We start from the raw sequence: 23,690 nt of genomic DNA, 5'->3' as shown, positions 1-23,690 counted from the left end.
CGAGAGTGCCTACTTACTTTTCACCTAAGGTTTTACATCACCTCCCCTGGATTGATATTCTTTTTTGAAGCATAACATTGGTAAAGTCGGTTGGACCTGGCTTTGAAATTATGATGTTTACTCCCAAGAAGAAGTGTCATCATCCTTTCTGTTTGCATTCTGCTATTTTTAGCCCAGTGGCATGGCGATTGATGTATTTTCCGCTTCCCATTTGTAATAAAGCTTTCCTACTGTTAAATATTCAAAGCTATGATCGGTTTCTCCCTTTTACTGCCCGCTTGCCTCCAGAGATTGCCTTATAAGATCTGCCACATCAGTTGGTATATCGCAGCGTTCATTTTAATTGTCTTGTTCTTCTGTGCAGCATGCTGGCCTGCACCATTTAAACTTGGGGTGATCCAAGATCCGGGTGTATGTAGTATATGCAGTTTTTATGTTTGGCTTGCGGCATTCATTCATGCCAACCCTTTTGGTGATATAAGAAAATGACAGAGTGCATCAAATGCAATTGGCAACTTTGCAATTGGGTGAGCGGTATATCCAAGTTTTGCTTCAGAAATAGAGTTTATTTGCTGCACATTTCTACTGTGGCTTCTGAAAATTTTCATTGGTGGAAGCGTTAAAAGTATCTGCTTTTCAGAAACCATTTTAAATGCAGGCAATGAGTGCTTGCACATGTGTACCTTCTAACAGTAAGAAGTATGCAGTTTCGAAGAACTCTGCTTCTCTCATTCCTCTTGTTGTTACAAAGCTTAACACCAGTTAAGTGATAAGTGTATAGCCCGCAGTGTGAAAGAATAAAAAATGTGTGTAGCATTTACTTTTTTAATTTTTTGTTGTTGGTAGAAACGTGTTTACTTTGATAACCGGGAAAGAAAAATAAGTAAAATAGCTAACAGCATAAATACCAAACGAGTGTTTAATACAAAGAGTTATACACAAAATGACTGCAGAGCAAGTAGCGTTTGCAGGTCGCTCCTTGTATGCCAGAAAGTATATGGTTGGTCCTAGGTTATCACACAACAATTTAGTGCATTTTGGCTGTTGTAATCACCTGAACCAAAATACCATAGAACAGGGACTTGTAAAGAGAAGGCCAAAGACTAAATAGACACCTGATTGTCTAGCAGCCAGATGGGTTCATGTAGACCTGTAGGCAGGTAAAGCCTTCACCTTTGGCTAATCATAGCTGTTATGCTGCTATGGCATTATGCCTAATAAGTTTATAGAGTGGACTCTATAAGTACCAGTGCAATACAAAGAGTACAAATAAAGCATGCCATTTTGATACCGGGTGGCAAGTGCAACACTTCTCCTCAAAGGGGTCCTGTTTATTCGCCTCTGGGATATCCATTTTTAGGTTGAGCCTAGCGGCAGGGCGCAAGCGATGCTCGCTCTGCGAGGCAAGCTGTATTAGGGTATGCAGTGGAAGCCCCGCCCATATTTGTCATTGGCTTCTGTCATTGTCCTTCGAAACTGCTGGCTTCAGATTCGTACATAGGCTTGTTAGTCCCGCCTTGTCTGCATTTGTTACCTCCCACAACAACTGTACCTTTTACTTGGCTGGTTACACTGTCTCAGTAATTTTATAGCTGAGCACTATTTTCTTTAATGGTCTTTACTTATTGCAGCGCGCTCCACTTTCACTTTAGCGGCAGCGTTGCTTTATTTAATTAATTTGCAGCGCGTCTGCATTAGTCCAGTGTTACACATGCAAACAAGCATTTGCAATGCAACAGGTCTTGGATTTACACAAGTTTGCGCTATTGGCATTGATTATGACCATGCCCTTTATTTTTGTTTTGGTTTTCATAAATAAAACGCTTTGTCATTTACAATGTTGATAGCTTAAACTTGCATAAATGCGAGACCTATTGCATTGCAAATGCTTGTTTTCAGTGTGTCACGTTCTGTTTCCATAAATACAAGCCTGCTTGCCATAATGCTGCAGACAGAACGCCTGTCGGTCCAGATGAAGACTGAGAACCAGCTCTAGTGCCCGCTAGAGGGCGCTGTCTTGCGTCGGTGACTCGAGTCACAGCTGGGAGGGATGCCCAAAGGTGAATTCCAGTGGTCCCACAACACTTTGAAGTGGTTCCTTGGAGGGAGTGGGATGCCAAAGGAGCCACAACAGTTGGTGTTAGATTTTTGGATGAACGATTTTGTCAGTTATTATAATCGTGCACTTGTATGACTGCTATGAAACCGAGTTTCATTATTTGTAGTGGCACATTTTGCCCAGGCATGTATTTGTCCCGAGGGGCTTGCACATTCCACTTTGTGGTTCTGCTTCGTGTTTGCCCATCTTGCAGTGGTCGGTGATTGATTTGGTTTGTACCCTGGAGGCAAGGAGGGTGGCCTTTCCGGAAGGAATGTTGTTAATTTGGAAAAGACCCGGAAGTGCAGTTGAACCAGGGTGTGGGGAAAAATACAGAGGGTTGCCCTGAGCTCAGGAATTTAACAGTTTCATGCGTGAATAGATCATCAATTACAGGACTGGTAGTCCTGGTTTTGGAGTGGCTTTCATAGGACAACAAATCGCACCCACTAAGCAGCAAAAAACAACGGACTGGGTGAGCTTATTGTGACTCTATCGCTAAGAACGCAGTGCTCCACTCCCTGTCTTGTGTTCTATTAATTAGTTGTTAAGGTGTGCGAGTTTAGTTGGATCCAGTGTCAGTAATTGGAACTACAACTCCCAGAATGCATTAATCCTCGCAACGAAGCACTACATTCGAGGTGGCATGGGGTGATCTACACTGGTCACCAGATTCATTCATGGTTTGTTAGATCCAAGAATGCGTGTCATGGGTGGGTTGCTAATTCTACAAAAATGTGTGTTGCCGTGCCCACGCTGAAAGTGTGTGTCCGGAAGCAGAGGCGTCGTGCTGTGTATCATAGATAATTCAGTGACGAGACCGTGAGTAGTCCTGATACAATCTGAGCAGGCCACACCTGAAGCTGGCGCGGGGGAGTCAGTGACGCCGAGCAGAGCGCGCTGAAGGAATGTGATGCAGCCATGTCCTCTCATAGCATGGACACCCAGCGAAAGACCTGCATAAAAATGGAGAAAAGGGAGTCTTACATGTATTGTATGTTCCCTAAAGGTGGTTTGAAATCCAGAGTCCGGATTCCTGAACTTTACAAAACACCTTACAAGGTTTAGGGGGTGGCTGTTGAACTGCCAGCATCTCTGTGGGACACACATGGAGCCAGCCCACTTTAAGGGTCTTGTCTACTTGCGTGAAACATGTGTGAGTCGCTCCATGTCCGTCTGTCCTACAGTGAAAGTGAAATGAAAGTGTGTCTTGTAAAGCGCACTTCTACCCGAACCGCAGGCCTCGTAGCGCTATAGACCGCTGGGGAACCCGTCCTGGCTTTCCCTGTGAGATAGTCCCTCCTGGGGGTCTCCAAGGTGAAACCAGGCATCCCTGGCGTTTGTGGGGGGCCGTTGTGGAGATGAGGCAAGCTTAATGCCCAGAGTTACCGAGTGTGGTCCCCGGATAGAGTGGGCACCGAGGCGAGAATTATCGAGTCCGCTGATCCTGGTCCAAGATCCAGCCACGTCGGGAATCGAACCCTGGTCCCAGCCCGTTCTCTGCTCTCGGGTCTGCCGCCTCTAACCAGTGAGCCACACCTCTCCACAGTACTGAATGGCTTGGGGAAAGTAAATAACCATGCGCTGCTGGAAAAAGTAGAGGGCAGATTCCCCAGGCCCTTGGGTTGTATGAAAGTTTTCCATAGTGACAGTAAGCATAGGTCTTCAAACTGGGGCCTTAAATTGATCTGGGGGAGAGGGGGCGGGTTGAGGGGTGGAGGGGGTGCTAGCCACTGGCTAAGAGGAGCATCAAGTTGAAAACCGGGCTTTGTTTTTAGTGAGAAAAAAAATAAAATGGAGTGGCAGTGAGCCAGCCTTAACATGCTTTGTCACTTCGCTATATCCTGGCTGGGAGTACACATCAAAACAGGAAAGGTTCAAATAGTCTCAAAGTCACCCCCCCTCCCGCCCCCCCCCCCACCATTTAAATCACACTGTGTATACTTCATTGTGTTCAGAATCACACTGTGCATACTTAATACTTTAAAGATCACACAGTGCATATGTTGGTAATATCAGGCTGCCCATATAAAGGATACCTGTCCCGTATTATGCATAGTAACTTGGTGACGCAACTGGTATGTGCACCCATATTTTGCAGCTCGAGTGCACTATGCTATTTCAGCACGGTCTGCAACCCTGTCTGTAATACTGATGGCACTGGCACACATGAAGCGCCAACACTAACTAGAGTGTTCCCTCATTTGCATACAAATGAGGGAATCGCCTTGCCTATGCACACGCGCCACTTTACGGACATGGGCACAGAGGCATGGGAGCATTAATTCTAATAGGGCTCACTGTCCCTGTTGTGTATGGTTCACCTAATTAATTATATGCTGTGTAACGTAAAGGAGGACAGCACGCCCAATATGTAATGCAGGCCTTGGTGATTGTTTCAGTGAGGGACTCTACCTTAAGTGCCACAAAGCTAGGGTGACAAGGCGTCTCGGATTTGCCCGGACTGTCCCGGTTTTGCCCGGACTGTCCCGGTTTTGCCCGGACTGTCCCGGTTTTGCCCGGACTGTCCCGGTTTTGCCCGGACTGTCCCGGTTTTGCCCGGACTGTCCCGGTTTTCCAACAGTTTTCTCGGCAGATTTCAGTAAAATCGGCTCATGTCCCATTTTTTTTTTTAGTGTAAACTAAAAACAGTGAGAGGCACTTTTTTAGGTGTTCCAAAGCAGGGCTAGTAAGAAGCTGTTATGAGTAAGCAATTTAATTAACAGGTATGATGCTGGTTTAAACAAATTAATTTTATTTATTTTCTGAATGCCTCTTCTGTGCTTCTATGAGGATGAGGGCTGTCATTCTTTGCCACTTTATTGATGTAAATTTGTAGTCCTTCCTCTATTTTTGAGGAATGTCCCGGTATTTGGGTCCCAGGATCTGGTCACTCTACACAAAGTGAGCCATGAAGGAGTGGGTTTTTGTGTAGCACACCAAACAGGTTAATAAGCTGGGTGATTAAATTGATGTACCCAGAATCAAACAATGTGTTAATAGGGTGAAGCCGCAAATAAACTCAAGTCTTCTGGTTCCATAGTTGACAACTTGGCCGCAAGGCCAAACATCCTTCATAAGCAAAACCTGTACAATGTTGGATAAGCGTGGTAATCCAAGGGCTGTTGATTGGCACAACTATAGGCATCTGTGTTTGACAGATTTGAAGGCTGAAAACCCTGCAGAACGACTCAAACTTTCATCCTTAATACAAGCATTTACAATGCAATGGTCTCGGCATTATTAAAGGTAGAGCTATTGGCATTGCTCATGACATTTAAAAAAAAAAAAATTTAAATCATAAATAAATGGCATTGTCATTTACATTGCCACTAACTTAATCTTTAAATAAATGGCATTGTCATTTACAATGCCAATAGCTTAATAGCTCGCAAATGCATGACCTATTGCATTTACACCCACACAGAGCCACACATACAGAGCCACCCACACATACAGAGCCACAGACACACACACATAGCCACACAAATTTGGGTCATTAGCCGCGCTTTTTGAACCTTGATTGATTGAATAATGATTGTTTATATTTCAGTAAACAAACTGTTCTGTCTAACCAGAATAAAAGAACAAAAATACAAACTAATCCCTTTTATGAGAAATAAAGCTTTTGAATCTTAATCAAACCAGTCATCATTGACCAAACATTAAATGTTGTTAGTTAGCAATGTATTCAGATTGTGCTCCATTCTAACACAGTGGCAAAGATTTGTCGACCAAAGAAAGAAATATTCGGAGAAATTGTAGTTCCACTTAGTAAATCTTTAAGTGGAGCTGGTTATAAAATGTTCAAGAGATTTGCACGCTCGCATAACTGTAACTCGGGTACCCTGCTACTGTTGTAAAGCTCTCTGAAGCCTTCGGATCATGTCCACGCTATATAAAAATTGCAAAATTACAAATAAATACCTGGTAGAGCGCCCTGCTTATTCCAACTTGGGCCACATAAACCTGTGGCACTTGACACAAACCGTTTCTCGGATGCTGCTCCCTTCCCTACCTGTACCTGGAACAATCTCCATTCACCCTTGCTGCACCTGAAAGTCCACATTCTGTGATCACCGCTTCCCCACACCTGGCACACTTTTGTTTACTATCTCACCGCCACATTCATGTAGTACTGGCCTCCGACCCTCGCTCATGCTAATGTACCTGGCAGCGCCTCTGTTTTAAGCTGTCTTCCTAGCCTGTGGCGTTGAAGAACAAACATTTCTACAGATCTAAAAGCCTGGCCAACTGTACCTGAAGAATTCCCCTACTGCATGGGACCGCTAAATATTAGCACTGATATCTCCCAGGACATTAGACCCCCACATTACCTGATAAAACCCCTCCCCATATTGTTGCGACCCTCTCCTCCCGCAACTGTAGCCATGACATGGCCCTTCCCTACTGTACCTTATGTCCTACTTTTCTTTTTCAACCCGACACTGCCGCCGTCCAGGGCTGTCCAAAAGCCACGTTTCATGCCAGGAAGGCCGAAACTCCGATCAGTGTCCCCATCGACGCATAGGCAATGCGCACCCAGAGGCGCCGGCTGAGCGCCATAGGGAAGAACAGAGGAAACAGGCAGACCTTCCGAAGCACTTGCTGGCGCTGACAGCTAGGGCACAAAAGGGGGCGGGGTAGTCAGGGACACCGAAGAGGGACTAGGGCGGGCACACAGGGGAAGGGTATGGGCAAAGACACTAAGGACGGACTATAAATATATTGTAAGGGGGAAGAGTTGATGCTAGATACAGAAGAAGGACAAGAGAGGAGACAAAAACTGAAGATGCCCGTTTGTTTTAAAGTGAAGACGGACTATCGCTGTTGGATTGACCCCGAATGGATTTCAGTCCAACTTTAAGTTTCAACAAGTGCAGCGCCCCATCTACAGTTCGTTTGAAAAATAAAGCAACGTTTGCGGTTCAGAGGTCCCCTCACACCCCTGGGGCAGTGTAAATACTGCACAAGTGATTGCTAGCCCATATCCAAAGTATGTTTTGGGCACCTTCACAGAGGACACGGACAGACACGAACAGCGGGAGGGGGCGGGAACAGCGGGTGGGGGATTTTTGGGTTAGTTAACACTTTTCTACACGTTCTTAATAGGAGCAATATTTAATTAAATTATGATTTTTGTTCTCTCAAAAATCCGGGCGACATGGGTTTTTCGAGAGGAGTTAAAGCTTAACGGAATGGCCGACCACTTTTTTATTTCCATGATTGAGACCGTGACACCATTACAAATGGGGCGGAGCTGGAAAATGGACGCAATTCCCGGAACAGAACGGCCACGGCTTGTGCAAGGCTGGTGCAAGAGCTTGTATAGGGCGTGTTCTACGAATGTAAACCGTATTGCGCAGACACTGTAAACATTGACGTGTCAAACCTCCCGCAAGTTTACTATATCCATTTAATTAATTTATGTATCCTACTAGCGGACAGCCACAAACAGCGGGAGGGGGCGGGAACAGCGGGAGGGAGGACAGCGGGAGCCACAACAGAACGGCCACGGCTTGTGCAAGGCTGGTGCAAGAGCTAGCAAAACTTACCAGCGGGCTGCCTCATGTCCTCTCACGGCCAGACGAGACAAACCATGGCGGACACAAGCTTCCGGTTTTTTTCTGGATTTGGGGGCGTGTTCGGTGTTCAAAAGTAGGCGTGGCTAAAAAGTGGAAAGAAGAACGCCGAACACACCTCCAAATCCGAAAAGGACTGAGCCTATTTGGAGTGACGGCTCTCTCCTGCAATGGCTGGCCTCCATTTAGGAAGCCAGCCAATGGGAGAGAGCCAAAATTAGAGGCGGGATTAAGAGCCCCTCTAAGAAACATAAGATCTCGCTACTTCCGGTTCTGACGAACCGGATAGTACCTCGACCTAAAAAATGAGTGTCATTGACGCGAATAAGTGTAGATCTTTAGGGGTATGGGAGGAGGGTGAACGCTGTGCTCTGTAAATACAAATGTTATGTTACATGAAAATAATGACACTCGGGGATTTAAGTAGGGCCGGTTTCTTCGTGATCTGATAATTGGACGCAATTAAAAATGGACATTGAAACCGGTCCCTTTCTGGCTCTTTTTATGCCCTTAACTATTTTGCTGTCAAAAACATGGCTCGATTTCTGAACAATGAATATATGAAACGTTAAGGTAATCCACAACAGCGAATTAGTTCCTGCTTATATTTTACATGTTTTGCTTGATTTTGCGTTCCTTAAAAGTGTTCGCTATTTCCAGGATGTTTAGTTTCTTTATTTTGTCCTTGTAGCATACTGCTTTTGGATCATGCATACTTTGAACCAAGATACCTCCAGATGCTTATAAGGGACTATCAGCTAGATTCATCAAAGAAAATTCGGCTTGCACTTTGCGAGTGCAATTTTTGCATTTGGGATTCATCATCCCAAATGCAAAAATCGCTAATTGCGAAATCTCATATTTGCGAGGAATTGCATTTAAGGAATCTCTATTTGAGATTCCTTAAATGCAATTCATCAACCATTTTCAATTTGCGAATTCGCAATTTCTGCCTGCTATTTACCACGAAGTCAGACTTCGTGGTAAATAGTGAAAACTCAGAAAAATGCACTTTAGTGCATTTTTCTTAGTGGTATGTTGCGCACACACATGTCCAAAGGACATGTGTGTGTGTAACATCTGGCTACATTTGCTTTTCAGGGGTGCTACAGGGTGTCTTTTGGACACCCCTGGCACCCTTGAAATCGCATCCTTATTTGCGATTAGCAATTTGCTAATCGCAAATAAGGAAGATGTAGGAATCGCAATATTTTTTGCAATTCCTACATGAATCCCGTTTTGCAAGTCCTTAATAGCGATTCCTTATGAATCGCTATTAAGGACTCGCAAAACTGGATAAGGAGGAATCTAGCTGTATTCATTGCATTGAGAGCACTGGGGGTGATGGTGAAGGCAGTGTGAGGTTGTCAGAGTGCCCTTCAGTGGGTCAAAAAGGTGTTCAGAACATATGGTCATCCAATCATTGGCCTCTCTGCAGAGCGCAGAGAACAGTGGTCTCTTGTTCTGGTTGCAATTGTTCTGTGCAATTGTGTTCGGAAGAGGTATACAGTTGCAAAAACATTGAGAAGTAAAAGAAAATGCCGTCTTGACAGGTGAGTGGGTTTTTGTGTGTTTGGAGGGTGGTGAAATGATAGAGATGCGGGGAAGTACATTTAGGAGAAAGTGAAAAGAGGGTGCTGAATAGGAAAAACATGCGATGTACCAGATGAAGAAGTGGAGATAAAAAAGGACATACAGGTCTAACAGAGAGAATATAACAGGAGTGATTGAAACACTTTAAAGACCACTGCCCCCTCAGTAATGTTTAATTCAGTCTCCTAATTTCAGAATTGAAATATTTACAATATTATTTGCAACAAAAGTATTGATGTTACTCCCTTATCTTAAAAAACTAACATCCATTGTCAAAGTGAATTGTCTTAGGTAATTTTAGGAATGTCAGTTGTCTTATGTTTCAGGACTCAATGACCAAGCTCAGAGGAAGCAAAATGCGGGTACACTATGGGAATCACAGAAATGTAGCCTGCGTTCAAGTAACTCTCTTAATTACACAGGCCACACCCCTTTTAGACACCCTCCACCCCTCCCCCCTCCCATTTACAGCCCTGTACTCACTCTATGCTGGCTCGCTGCTAAGGGGATCCTGAATACCAGACAGTGTGTCAGCAAAAATTGCATTTTTGTTTAAAATTTAAAATAAAATACTCCGTTCTAGACTCGCTGTTCTTCTTTAGGTCTCGTCTGAGACAGCGCATGCGCTGTCTCTTCAAGACATTAGTAAGTGTCTTTTAAAAGTGCCACCATAGACTTTTGCTGGCCTACAGCTTGCGTTCACTAGCTCGTGCACGTGAACAGCTGCCATCTGTGTTTTTTATTGTGGTAATCCGGCCCCTCTGCTTAACACCCCCTCCCTTTTCCTCCTCTCTCCTGGTCAGCTTCATTTGTGTCTTCTAGCTGTGAATCATCCTCCTCTGCTCGCATTCCCCCTAGTGAGTTTCATTTGTGTCTTCTATCACTGTGAATGCTCCTGCTTCCACCAGGCACACACACCATCAGCCGTCGGTGCACGCTTCCACCGGGCACACACCACCAGCCGTCGGTGCACGCTTCCACCGGGCACACACCACCAGCCGTCGGTGCACGCTTCCACCGGGCACACACACCACCAGCCGTCAGTGCACGCTTCCACCGGGCACACACACCACCAGCCGTCAGTGCACGCTTTCTCCGGGCACACACACCACCAGCCGTCAGTGCATGCTTCCACCAGGCACACACCACCAGCCGTCAGTGCATGCTTCCACCGGGCACACACACCACCAGTCAGTGCACGCTTCCACCGGGCAGACACACCACCAGCCGTCAGTGCACGCTTCCACCGGGCGCACTCACCACCAGCTGTCAGTGCACGCTTCCACCAGGCGCACACACCACCAGCTGTCAGTGCACGCTTCCACCAGGCGCACACACCACCAGCCGTCAGTGCACGCTTCCACCGGGCACACACACCACTAGCCGTCAGTGCACGCTTCCACCGGGGGCACACACCACCAGCCGTCAGTGCACGCTTCCACCGGGCACACACACCACCAGGCACACACACCACCAGCCGTCAGTGCACGCTTCCACCGGGCACACACACCACCAGCCGTCAGTGCACGCTTCCACCGGGCACACAACACCAGCCGTCAGTGCGCGCTTCCACCGGGCACACACACCACCAGTCAGTGCACGCTTCCACCGGGCAGACACACCACCAGCCGTCGGTGCACGCTTCCACCGGGCACACACACCACCAGCCGTCGGTGCACGCTTCCACCGGGCGCACACACCACCAGCTGTCAGTGCACGCTTCCACCGGGCGCACACACCACCAGCTGTCAGTGCACGCTTCCACCGGGCGCACACACCACCAGCTGTCAGTGCACGCTTCCACCGGGCGCACACACCACCAGCTGTCAGTGCACGCTTCCACCGGGCACACACACCACCAGCCGTCTGTGCACGCTTCCACCGGGCGCACACACACCACCAGCTGTCAGTGCACGCTTCCACCAGGCACAAACACCACCAGCCGTCGGTGCACGCTTCCACCAGGCACACACCACCAGCTGTCAGTGCACGCTTCCACCGGGCGCACACACCACCAGCTGTCAGTGCACGCTTCCACCGGGCACACACACCACCAGCCGTCAGTGCACGCTTCCACCAGGCACACACACCACCAGCCGTCGGTGCATGTTTCCAACAGGCACATACACCACCAGCTGTCGGTGCACGCTTCCACCAGGCACAAACACCACCAGCCCTTGGTGCACGCTTCCACCAGACACACACACCACCAGCCGTCAGTGCACACTTCCACCGGGCACACACACCACCAGCCGTCAGTGCACGCTTCCACCAGGCACATACACCACCAGCTGTCGGTGCACGCTTCCACCAGGCACATACACCACCAGCCCTCGGTGCACGCTTCCACCAGACACACACACCCCACCAGCTGTCGGTGCATGCTTCCACCAGGCACACACACCACCATCTGTCGGTGCACGCTTCCACCAGGCACACACACACACATACACAACCAGCTGTCGGTGCACGCTTCCACCAGGCACACACACAGCTGTCGGTGCACGCTTCCACCAGGCACACACACACACACACACACACACAACCAGCTGTCGGTGCACGCTTCCACCAGGCACACACACACACAACCAGCTGTCGGTGCACGCTTCCACCAGGCACACACACACACACACAACCAGCCGTCGGTGCATGCTTCCACCAGGCGCACACACCACCAGCCGCCGGTGCACGCTTCCACCAGGCACACACACACACACACCACCAGCCGTCTGTGTATGCTTCCACCAGGCACACACACCACCAGCTGTCGGTGCACGCTTCCACCAGGCACACACACCACCAGCTGTCGGTGCACGCTTCCACCAGGCACACACACACCACCAGCTGTCGGTGCATGCTTCCACCAGGCACACACACCACCAGCCGTCGGTGCACGCTTCCACCAGGCACACACACACAACCAGCTGTCGGTGCACGCTTCCACCAGGCACACACACACACACACCACCAGCCGTCAGTGCACGCTTCCACCGGGCACACACACCTCCAGCCGTCAGTGCACGCTTCCACCGGGCACACACACCACCAGCCGTCAGTGCACGCTTCCACCAGGGACACACACCACCAGCCGTCAGTGCACGCTTCCACCAGGCACACACACCACCAGCCGTCAGTGCACGCTTCCACCGGGCACACACACCACCAGCCGTCAGTGCACACTTCCACCAGCCACACACACCACCAGCCGTCTGTGCACGCTTCCACCAGGCACACACACCACCAGCCGTCTGTGCACGCTTCCACCAGGCACAAACACCACCAGCCGTCGGTGCACGCTTCCACCAGGCACAAACACCACCAGCCGTCAGTGCACGCTTCCACCAGGCACACACACCACCAGCCGTCAGTGCACGCTTTCACCAGGCACACACACCACCAGCCGTCAGTACAGCAGGCAGGCTCTTCTCAGAGTTTCTTGGTAAATATGTGTTCGCTGCCTGGGAGGGAGTGGTTTGAGTTTCCTTAAACCATGCTGAGTATGCAGGTGCAGTGCATGAACTCCTGTGTGAGTGAGTCATGCTGCCTGGGGCTCGCTCACTCCACACTTGTAAATTGCGCCTGCACCAGGCTTTTTCTCATTTGCAAAGTATGGCGCATGCGCACAGCTAGGCAGCCCCCACGCCTCCGGGGTGACTGCTTCCTACAACCAGAATGGAAACAACATTCAGAGCAATGAAAACAAGTTCATTTGAAGCAAAGAACTGTTAAAAAACCATGTCCAGCTATTGTAGATCTGGTAACTTAAACAAAACAGCAACAAAAAACAAACCGGCATTGGCATAGCCAATAGGTCTCACTTTTTGGACCCTATAAGTATTTAGTTATGCAGCAGAATATCCTTGGTGCAACAACACCAACTGTTGAATGGCTAAACACTTATAAGGTCCCAAATGCAAGACCTATTGGCTATGCCAATGCTTGTTTGATGTATTATGCGCTTCTTTTTGAGGTTTTTGTGACTTCATGCTCGAGTCTGTAAATCTTATGCTTTGAGACGGATTCACCACAGCTTGAAGGGGAAGCTCACGTGGAAAAGTACTTAAGATAAGAAAAACTCGACAAAGCCCTGCATCTCTAATACCTTGGTGTCTCGTCCCCCCGCCCTGTGATTTCTGGTGAATGCAACTTTTCCTTCCCTTTTCCGAGCTTGCTTAGGAGCCAGATGAATGTAATGTATCTAGCACGCATCCCAGCTATTGTCGTCGACCTTGTGTGTTGCATTGTGATATCTTTTTTCTTGGTATAAAAGGCCCACGGTTCGGGGGAATCGGCCTCCCAGCTGGACCCATAAATCTGGGCTCGCGGTGCAGGTCCCTCGCCCGAGCGGCCCAGCTGTGCGCCTCTCCCACGCGGCGTCCCTGGGGCCTTTGCAGATAGATCTCCATGTCACGTGCTCGGCCTCGCGGGCAGAAGCTTCTCGCCTCTGATAGGCGTTTTAGTCACAGCAACTAAGTCGTTAATAGCTGGTGCGTCGCGTGCAAGTGCCCAGTTAGGCCTCAGTGCGCGTGCTCCACCCTCTCATTTGCTTGTAGCACCTCTCAAGCCGCTGCAACCCATTTAACAGAGTTATGGTGTCGTTCCTAGTGCTCTTGCTAAATGTTCTAAATGTATTTTTTTTTATGAGTAGGATAAGGCGAAATCGTTAACTCTATCACTGCTCCTATGTTAAATGGTAAGATTAAAATGGATTTTAATTGTATCAGATCAAACACCATTTTACTAATTGTTATTCTATCTATCGATCTATCTCCTCTGGGCTTCCTTCCTGTGCTTTATTCGACTCTTGCTGTCCTCAGATGAGTTCCCCTTCGGAAACTGGCAACCCTGTGCACACGTTTAACTTTCTCCAGGCCCAGAGCCTCTTGTGTGAGTTTGAGGATGTCGTAAAAAAACCACCTTTCTAGAAAACTTGTTACAGTTGTCTTATGGGCAGGCACCAAATGTCCTGTCGGTGGGAGGGGGTGTGTACACACGTTCACATTTCTGTTGACCTGGGCCTATGCTTTACGTACAAAAATGTGCCCATCAAACTCCTTTGAAGTTTGTTTAAAAGGTGACTGGAGAAGTCATGGCTGTGCATCAGGGCTGTAATTAAGTTAATTTTCCAGTGTTGTTTGAACACGATTTCAAGTCGTGTCATTTATATGTTTCTTCTTTAATGGTCCTAGCGTAATGTTTTCAGAGAGCGTTGATAGGAACTTCCTTCACTCGAATCTTTGTTCTCATGCTAGTTATGGGATTGTCCTCATATAGGCCAGTAGGCAGAGTTCGGTTCCTTCTTGGGACTGCTGATTACTTTTCAGGTCTTTACCTGGTTGATCCCTTTGCACGATGTTCAGTTGCAATTCTTGCCCCTAAATGTTTTTTCCTTGTGCTGTTTACGTATGTCTGGAGATTTGGAAGCTGGGTCCTTGGACTGTATGTCTCCTGCTCTGTAGATATATTTTAAAACCAATACGTTTAGATTGGGGCCAGCTAATATAGCAAAGGTGGTAAATCTTTCCATGCTGAACATGACGTTGCGCTCACCTAGTTAATTCTTTTCAGCTCTTTCTTCCCCTCATTCAGAAAGTTTGCGCTCTGTTGATGTCAGTAGTGCTTATTTATTTAGCAGGAGTGGCAGATTCTTGACTGGTGGAGACTTGTTCATAGACTTTAGTGCAACTGTCGGGGCAGTGAGGGGTGAAACTCTTCTCTAACACTTTGAGTTGGTGGGATGATGCTTTGAGGTAACGGACATACCAGCACAGATTCAGTCTGTCAATCTGGGGCATGTCTTCTGCCTCGATGGAGTACCAAGGGACTTCCATGTGGAAAAGTAGAAGGGCAAGCACTTCAGCTTACCTTTGTTTACTATTAATGCATACCTCTGAGCTTTCCCTCTTTTCTGGTGGTGTTTCTCACCTTGGACTCCTCTTCACATAACTCTTCAAATAACTTCAGAAGGCTTACCCATCCTGAAACCTTCTTTGTCCTCCAAAACACATTTTCATCACCATTAGTTTCAGCAAGATTACTCTCTCCTTGGAGACTGAAATGGTTCAGAGGTATGTTATTGGTGGTAATGATATGGGCCAACTTTGTGAAAGTTTGTTGTAAGTGTTCTTTAAAGCAACATATGAGCCCGAGGTTGCATGACTGTGCTATGAGCAATCAGTTGATGAAAGTGAGGAATGAATGCATCCGCATCAAAATGCTCTGTATTTACGTTGCTATTGTGAACTGTTGGTCATGACCCAAGCACATTTGTATACGTTGGCTCTCTAGCTCTCTTGTGAAGTGGTCTCCTCAAATATTTTGGGCAAATCTAAACACATTTGGTATTCCCAGAGACAAATATTTTTTTTGATCCTCCTCTTCCATATGTTTATCAAAGCCCGTTCTTGCGCTCTTGGCTGTGCAAGGACCTCTGTGTGAACATCATGGCAAAATCATACCATCTTCTTTGATTCAAGTGGAAAATGTATGTGTAATCATAAAACCAATGTTTTTGGCGTTGCCTTGAGTTACTGTGTTCATGAAGTTTTGACTGCGGCTCTTCGAATGAAACGATAAACCGGCTGTAATTGGAACAAGGCGGTATCTCCTAGTCCTTAACCCCCCCCCCCCCAACCCACCCCCTAGCTGTATTTTTCTCAGATTGGCGGCAGTCGATAATCCCAACTCCACCCCCCCCCCCCCCCCCCAAGTCTTTACAGAAAATGTTTGTTTTCTGAAAGCCTTTGTTGTTACTGATGCCAAATTTAACTTCCCTTTCTGGCAGCCCTTCCTCATGGGAGGCATACTTTTACTGGCTCTGACCTCCCGGGTATGTAAACTGAAAACCTTTCCACCGTCTTCACAGGCAGTGTACGTGTTGAAGCACGTCCTCAGAGATGCCGCATTTTTGTTGCTAATAATAACGGTGTCTGCTTCATTGTGGAAAGAGAAGCATATGACAGGAAAGGAGATTAGGGATTTGTTTTCGGGGAGGTGTAGGCAGCAATTTGGGCTGATCTGGAAGTCCCATATAACTCTCTCTTTCCAGTTGGAGGAGTACTTTCTGTTCAGTCCTGAGTCTTCTGACCGAACTCCAGCACCGTTTTACTTCAGGTCACATTTTCCGGGTTCTTTGAAAGCAGGGGGCACATGGAATATCAGTGTTCACCCAAGTTTCCCATTTCCTTTCCTTGGGTAACACTGGGTGCCACACTCTGTCTTCACTTTCATACTGAGATGCACACAACAGTAGTCCCTTTTCTAGGCCTTTATGAATTCTCTCACTGATTTTATTTTATATTGTCTCTGCGTCCTCTTTCTATCCTGATATTACAGTCAAATATTCATGGGACTGGTAGTTTAGCAGTTTATCACAATGGACCTCGAAACCCAAGGAGACTTAATACAAAGCTACATTCTCTAATGCATATTATTGGTGATTGTTTTAGATCCAGGACGCGACAAAGAAACATTTTTTTTCTATAGTAGTTGACCCCTTAAAATGGCTTTTTGAAACGTTGAGGGCTCGGGGCTCGAACAATTACATAAATGTTTCCTGCATAAAGCTTAATAATGGACAAACGCATGGATCAAAATCTAGAAATTACTTAACTTGGCACTTTTGGGGTCAACATTTGTGAAACCCACCCCAATGGGGTATTGATTTTCTGAAGTTTGATAGTAAGACTAGAACCTTGATAACATTGATGTTCTGAGAAGTCAGATAAATACATGTTCGAATCAATACTTCTAATTTGCAATTGGATGTTAAAAAAAATTAGTCCATTACCTTAAGCATTAGAGAGGGATGTTTTTATCCCAGCCGTCTGTTTGCTTTTTACCATTGCAGTGGTTGATCTCTAAACTTGCGTTGACTGGCACCTTCCCGCAACTGGTGCTTCAAAGCAAAATCTCTGGGATTCACAATCTAAATTTAAAATTCAATGTCAAATTTATCTTTATTAATAGCTTTTCCAAATATCCGTTTTTAGTTAAATGTTATGAGAAAGGTCCCGCCAAAAATAGATTTTACATCACTGCATATTGTGAAATAAAAACATCCGGATATGTGTTGTGTGCGTTTTGGTGTGATGTGATTAATGGTTCATATTTGTGTGATGTTTACAAAGGACTTCTGCGACACAATCATTTCCCAGGACAAGTATTTTTGCAGTAAATTCAAGGGAAAATATATGCCTTCCACCCCTCACTAATCTGTTAGGCACACCTTTCCACACGGAAACACAAATATACTTGCTCAAATTCCAACTTGTGCACAAGCGGACACCCTCGCACACATCCCAAACAGCTTAACAATCACATGCACCAACTGGCAAACACACACCAGCATAAAGAGACCTTACACATCAAAACACCATATGCACCGTCACACCATGACACATCACAGTACACCATGCCATCCATACTCCTTCTCTCATACTATTCCACCACATTCCACTATTGCACCAACAAACAAATGTACCTGCGTGCACTCCTTCCCCCCCCCCCCCGCCCCCCTCTTTTCACGGGTGCCTGTACTGTTAGTGTTCTGTGTACGTTGTAGTACCTGGTTCTGCTGTTGAACATGCAGCACCCGTATGGGAGTTTGGTTATTTGATCACTGCATGCGAGGGAGCTTCCCTTGCCTGTCAAGTAACCACGTTCATTTTGCATTGCCGCCTCTGAATCTCTTGTGCCTACTGATTCAGTTTATGGAACCAGGTGATGTTTCTTCCGGGTGTTTAAAAAAGCTTTTCACTACAAAAGCCAAAACGATTGACTGGGCTAAGGCTTGTTGAATATATTTTATTTCAGTTAGTCTCGGTGGGTGTTCTTTTTACTGAACCCCTCTGGTGAACTGTAGCCTGTCTTCTTAATATAAAATGGGTTGTCTTCAGCAATGTGTGGACCATGCCTGGGCAGTGTTGTTTTGATAATACAGATGTCAAAACAAGCTAAACGCGGTGATCCAATAAGCGGATGCTTTGACTGCCGATTGCAAGGAGGAAGTGCTGCCAGGGCTCTTTGCGTCCGCCAGATGCGCTGGAATGCACAAGTGAGCCTCTCTTAGCTGTAACTGAAACCAGATAAGGCCCAGAACACGGTGTTAAGCCATGGCCCCGTAAGACGTGTCAGAGGGATGTCTGGACACCAGCCACCATCTTGGCAGGAATCAGAGAAACATCTGTTTGACACCAGCAGGGACTTCATGAATCTGATCTAAGGTTAAGGATGGGTGTTGGACACAGGCTGCTTACGTCATCCGTCTTGGGCTCTTAGCAGGGCTAACCATTACCAGGCAACAAACTGGGGCCCGTCATGGCCAGCCTGTCACGTGTATTTCTCAGCCAGGTGGATGCAGAAAGTAGGACAGAAAGAAAAGTTTACCTTCCAAATTGTTTGCATATCTGTCAATTTCTCACCGTAGAAATGGTTTTGAAGAGCCACCCACCATAATGCAGCAAGTCCTGTACTGTGGAAATTGGTGTATTTGTAAGTTGTCGCTTGTTTACTTGAATTTAACCCCGTGGTTTCCCTCGTCGTTTAACTTTCATTTTAAAAAGGAGTGTTCAGGGCATGATACGTGGCGTCCTGACAATGTGACACCATAGCAGTCCAGCAGAGCTTTTACATTTTCATGTTGTATACACAGTATAATTGCTTTTCTACCCAGAGTGTAAGGGCATGTTTTGAATGGATCCTGACACAGTAGTGCAATGCACTGGAAGCTTTACAGTCCTTGTGCACATGGCAAAACACTTTTAACCCTGAAGGGTGTCGTGACACTGTGCAACAGATGTTTATTATTACCCGACACGGCGATGCTCATTTTATTGATATTGGGGGAGGGGGGGGCGAGCGAACCTCCCAGGAGCAGAGCCTGCGACCAAAGGTCAAGTACAGATTCTTGCAGGGGGTGCATTGGCCCACGCAGCCTCCTGACCCGGAATTACAAGGTCACCTTCCGCGGTGTCTAATTGATTCCTGCTGAAGCAGCAGTGACAGTAAAACACGATGGTCTCACCCTCCCTCGTCGGCTCCGATCTGTTTATTCTGCTCGAGGACGGGCCCTAGAAACAGGAGCCCGCGCTAAGCCCTCGCCGCCAGCGGAGTGTCGCCCTGAGCCCGGGCCGACCTTTGCTTCGGGTCCTCCGGGTGATCTCGCACCTCTCTGCCAGCGAGACTCTTGGTTATTTTAAGCGGGAGAGTCTAGACGCGCGCACAGGGCTGTCAGGCCGGCTGCTCGTGACCCAGACTGCCTTCTCTCCCTCACTGGAGCCTCCATTGAGGCGGGATCTGACGGGAATGACTAATGCGGCCCGTGCAGTTCTCATCCCTCCTGTTTTGGAGGAATATTCGGGATGTTTTTGTTCGGATGCCTGTTGTGTCTAGGGTGCAGCTGGCCTGTTATTAGCAGGGTGTTGGGCTTGGGAATGGAAGCAGGATTCCTTCTCACTGCCGAGTCTTGAAGCAGTAGCCTGGGCTGACATTTTGACGTTCTGTGTTTTTACTTCGCAGGAGGCATATTGTCTTGGGGCAAAAAGCCTCGATTGACTATCGCTATAATCGACATCCTAAGGAACCTAATCAGAATTACATAGCAACTCCTCGATTATCGTGTCTCTGACATGGAGACTCAATCTGCTGAAAGCAGGTGGAGTCTCCGGGAGAAATATTAAGAGGAAATGAGTAAGGGCCTGGGGAATTGGGACCAGAATTACGGATTCCTCGGTAATGCCTCCTAAAATGGTCATCGGGGCCCCACTTGTAATCGGCCACCAATTTCCACCATTGTAACGTCCCACAATTTGAATCCTAAATGCCCGTACCCAAATGACAACCGTTTTTCACCCTGACCACTCCCACCCCTGGAAGAAGGCTTCCTCTGAGCATAGACCCAAGTTCTGAGAGACCCCCCCCGCCTGATTTTCTACCCACGCCACTCTGATCAGTTTTGGGCCAAAACCTATTTCATATATCAATACCTCCTGTCCTCCTATTCTTCCACTGCTATTTTTTGTGCTCCTGCCTCTGGTCTGTGAAAATATCTGTTATCAACACTTTGAATTCAGTACCATCAGGAAGCACCCATCCACTAAGTGCTTATATCTAATGAAAGCACTTTTCTGAAGGTGGCATTTGGTAGCTGGCAGCAGAAATGTTCGATTATAGTGAGTATTGAATAGAAGAATGTTGTGTTCCTCTTTGATTTTCATTGTTTCAGTGGCTCTGAGATGCACGAGTTACTTCTGTGCTTTTGTTATCTGCTTAATTTCAGCAGGTATAGAAGGAAATATCTCCTGGCCTCCTGCTATCGGCACTGTTTCTCAACACCCGATAACCCTTCTAAAGCAGCTCCATAGTCAAATATATCAATACGATCATTACAGTTGTTGCTTTGTGGTAACAGCAAGCACAATGGGAGATGGGGCATCACTGTTGTCCGCTCATGTAACAAAAAAAGAGTAGTCTGTTCTCACTGCTTACTCTTACGTTTCCATTTTGCAACGCGAAGTTCAACAGAGGGCAACCGAGGTTCATCTATTTGAAATATTAATGCTAGTCTTGTATGCTAAAATGGGATTCATTCTTGGCATGCCGCATTTGAACGTATTTCACTTCCTTTTCATTGCGAGTTATATAGGTGATATAGATTATATAGATACTGGATTATGTAGATACTGATGTAGAATATATAGATACTGGAAACATGCTGAAGTGAGGTCCCTCCTGAAGAAATCCTCAGCTCACCTAGCTGGATAGAAGAACTACTAGCCCATCTTATTGCTTCCCTTTCCAACTAAAGTCCTCAAGAAAGCAATAAACTAGCAACTCGCCCTCCCCCGAGCAGACCACAACTTCTTAAACCCTCAATCAGGATTGTGAGCTAAATGCAGCATCACGACAGCCCTGATCGCAGCCAATGACATCAGAGACCTCCTGGACTGTGGGGAAACAGCAGCCCTCATCCTACTGGACCTGTCCACCGCATTTGACACAGTCTCCCACCACATCCTGATCAACAGACTCCACGGGATCCAAGGAAATGCCCTGTGATGGATAGCCTTGTACCTCGCCGGCAGAACCCAAAGGATGCGCCTGTCACCTTTCATGTCAGAGCCCAAGAGAATGATCTGCGGATCCCTCCAAGGATCATCCCTCAGCCCGATCCTTTTCAACATCTTCATGACCCCCTGAGCCAACACCGTCATATCACACAGATTCAGCAGCATCTCCTACGCTGATGACACACAGCTCATCCTCTCACTGTCCCAGGACCCCTCCACCACCAAAGCCAACTTCCACACATGCACGATACATGTTGCAAACCGGATGAAGGACAACTGTCTCAAGATCAATATGGACAAGACGGAAATCCTTATCTTCGGAAACAACCCCTCACCTTGAAACGCATGGTGACCAGCAGAAATCTGCATACTCCCCGCCCCAATAGACCTCGCCGGCAACCTCAGCATCATCTTGGATAGCAAGCTATCCATGAAGAAACTAGTGAATGAAGTTTCACCCACCTTCTTCCACACCCTTCGCATACTCCTCAAGATCCTCATGTGGCTCTCGACCAGCACCAGAAGGACAGTCACTCAAACGCTCATCACCAGCACCTTGGACTACGGGAACACACCTTATGTAGGAATCACGGCATGCCTCCTAAAAAGACTTCAGATGATACAGAATGCAGCGGCACAACTTCTACTCGACCACCCTGAAAGGACCCTTACCACACCCCACCTCAGGAACCTACACTGGGTCCCGATTCAGAAGAGATGCCAGTTCAAGATGTTGACCCACACATACAGGGCCCTGCACAATAAAGGACCAGCATACATCTACAAACGCCTGACCTTCCACCAACCGACTGGACACCTCCGATCGACATCCCTATCCCTCGCAGACTCCCCGCGCATCCGCTGAGCCAACGGCAGAGGACACTCCTTCTCACACCTGGCAGCCAAGGCCTGGAACAACGTCCACCTCAGGATTGCTCCATCGCTCCAGCAATTCAGAAGAGAGCTAAAGACTTGGATGTCTGAATAATAAAACCCCCATGCAGAAACCATCATCTCCAGCACCTCAAGACCCTCATGGGTGATTTTCCGCGTTCTATGAATGTCTAATTGATTGATAAACAGTGAATGTTGGGTAACCATTTAAATATTGAAACTGCGTAAAAGAAGTAGAATAATTTGCCTGAATCCATATTCTACTAAACCACAAAAGTATTCGTCTGTACCACTGAACTATGTAGACATCGCTTCTGTCTTGCTAGTGAAGCCTCTCTGGTGCTGTAGTTTTACTGTACATGGGGACAATGTTGATAGTCGTTTTTGTAAGCTCGTTCAGACATAATCCATTCTTTGTTCTATTCTATGTGCTTGTGGTGATCCATTGTATGCAGTTCATAAATGCCAGATTATGTTACTGATTTAAAGAAAGGTTCAGTGCTGCTTCTTTTATTCAAGTGACTGAGACAAAGGTCTTTTGTAGTGGAATCAAAAAGCCAACGTATGAAAAACGAAATAATGGAAGGCCTGAAGGATTTTATGTCGTATGTGTAGAAACCATGATAATATTTAAGAGAATTGACCCAATAGCTGAAATCTCTTTTCCCATGGTTGTCCATTCCATGAGTATTCTATGTTTTTATGACCTTATGAAGTTTTCTGTTGTCTACATTCTTTCACTTCCTCCCACTAACACTACTGCTTTTTCTCATTAGGTCTGGATGAATCTTTACAGTGCTACGTCCCTAACTTTGAACATAAGAAGATAAACGGAGAACAGCTGCTACAGATTTCTCATCAGGATCTCGAAGAGCTTGGCGTGGCTCGCATCGGCCACCAGGAGTTGGTGCTTGAGGCTGTGGATCTCCTCTGTGCATTGGTAAGTTACAAAGTGTTTGAGCTTTGGGACCTCTTCCCCACATCCCTTCTGCTGCTAATTAACCTTGCACTTTAAAAATTACACCGTAAAATCCCGGAATGAAAATTGCACCGCAATACACCGGGATGAAAATTGCACTGCAAAACCCCGGAACCTGCGTTTCTGCAGACTAATGCACTTAAGAAAACAGATCGGCCTAGCATTAAGTCTCCTATTGACAGATTGAACCTCCACCTCTTCTTTCTTAAATTGTGTTCACACAAAGCCCATTAAACAAAAAAGCAGGTACAGCCAACCCACAAGTACACCAGATCAGTGATTTATAAAGTAGTTTATGTGATAAATTCTGGTTTTCTGTTTGTGTGTTCAGTGCTCGTTGGTTATTGATAGAGTACTAAAGGGGGTGTCAAGCACTTTGTCAGTTTTATTAATCCATTAGAGTGAGTCTCCCTGTTCCGCTGTACCTCCTGCGTACATTTGTCCAAATCCGATGTACTAATTGAGGACTTGTCTCT

The 23,690-nt window shown here is 46.9% G+C and overlaps 1 protein-coding gene across 1 annotated transcript in view; it reads left to right on the top strand.

Annotated features, from left to right (window-relative positions):
- Positions 1–23,690, top strand: part of CNKSR3 (CNKSR family member 3) — a 197,056-nt gene that overhangs the window by 70,628 nt on the left and 102,738 nt on the right. The window contains exon 2 of the mRNA XM_078649173.1: positions 23,012–23,175. Coding sequence (XP_078505299.1) covers positions 23,012–23,175 — 164 coding nt within the window. The remainder of the gene's footprint in view (positions 1–23,011; positions 23,176–23,690) is intronic.

This window comes from Lissotriton helveticus, chromosome 6 (assembly GCF_964261635.1).
Source record: "Lissotriton helveticus chromosome 6, aLisHel1.1, whole genome shotgun sequence".
In the NCBI taxonomy this organism is placed as follows: Eukaryota; Metazoa; Chordata; class Amphibia; order Caudata; family Salamandridae; genus Lissotriton; species Lissotriton helveticus.
Note: the sequence above shows the minus strand (reverse complement) of the source record. Positions and strands in the feature narration are given on the sequence as shown.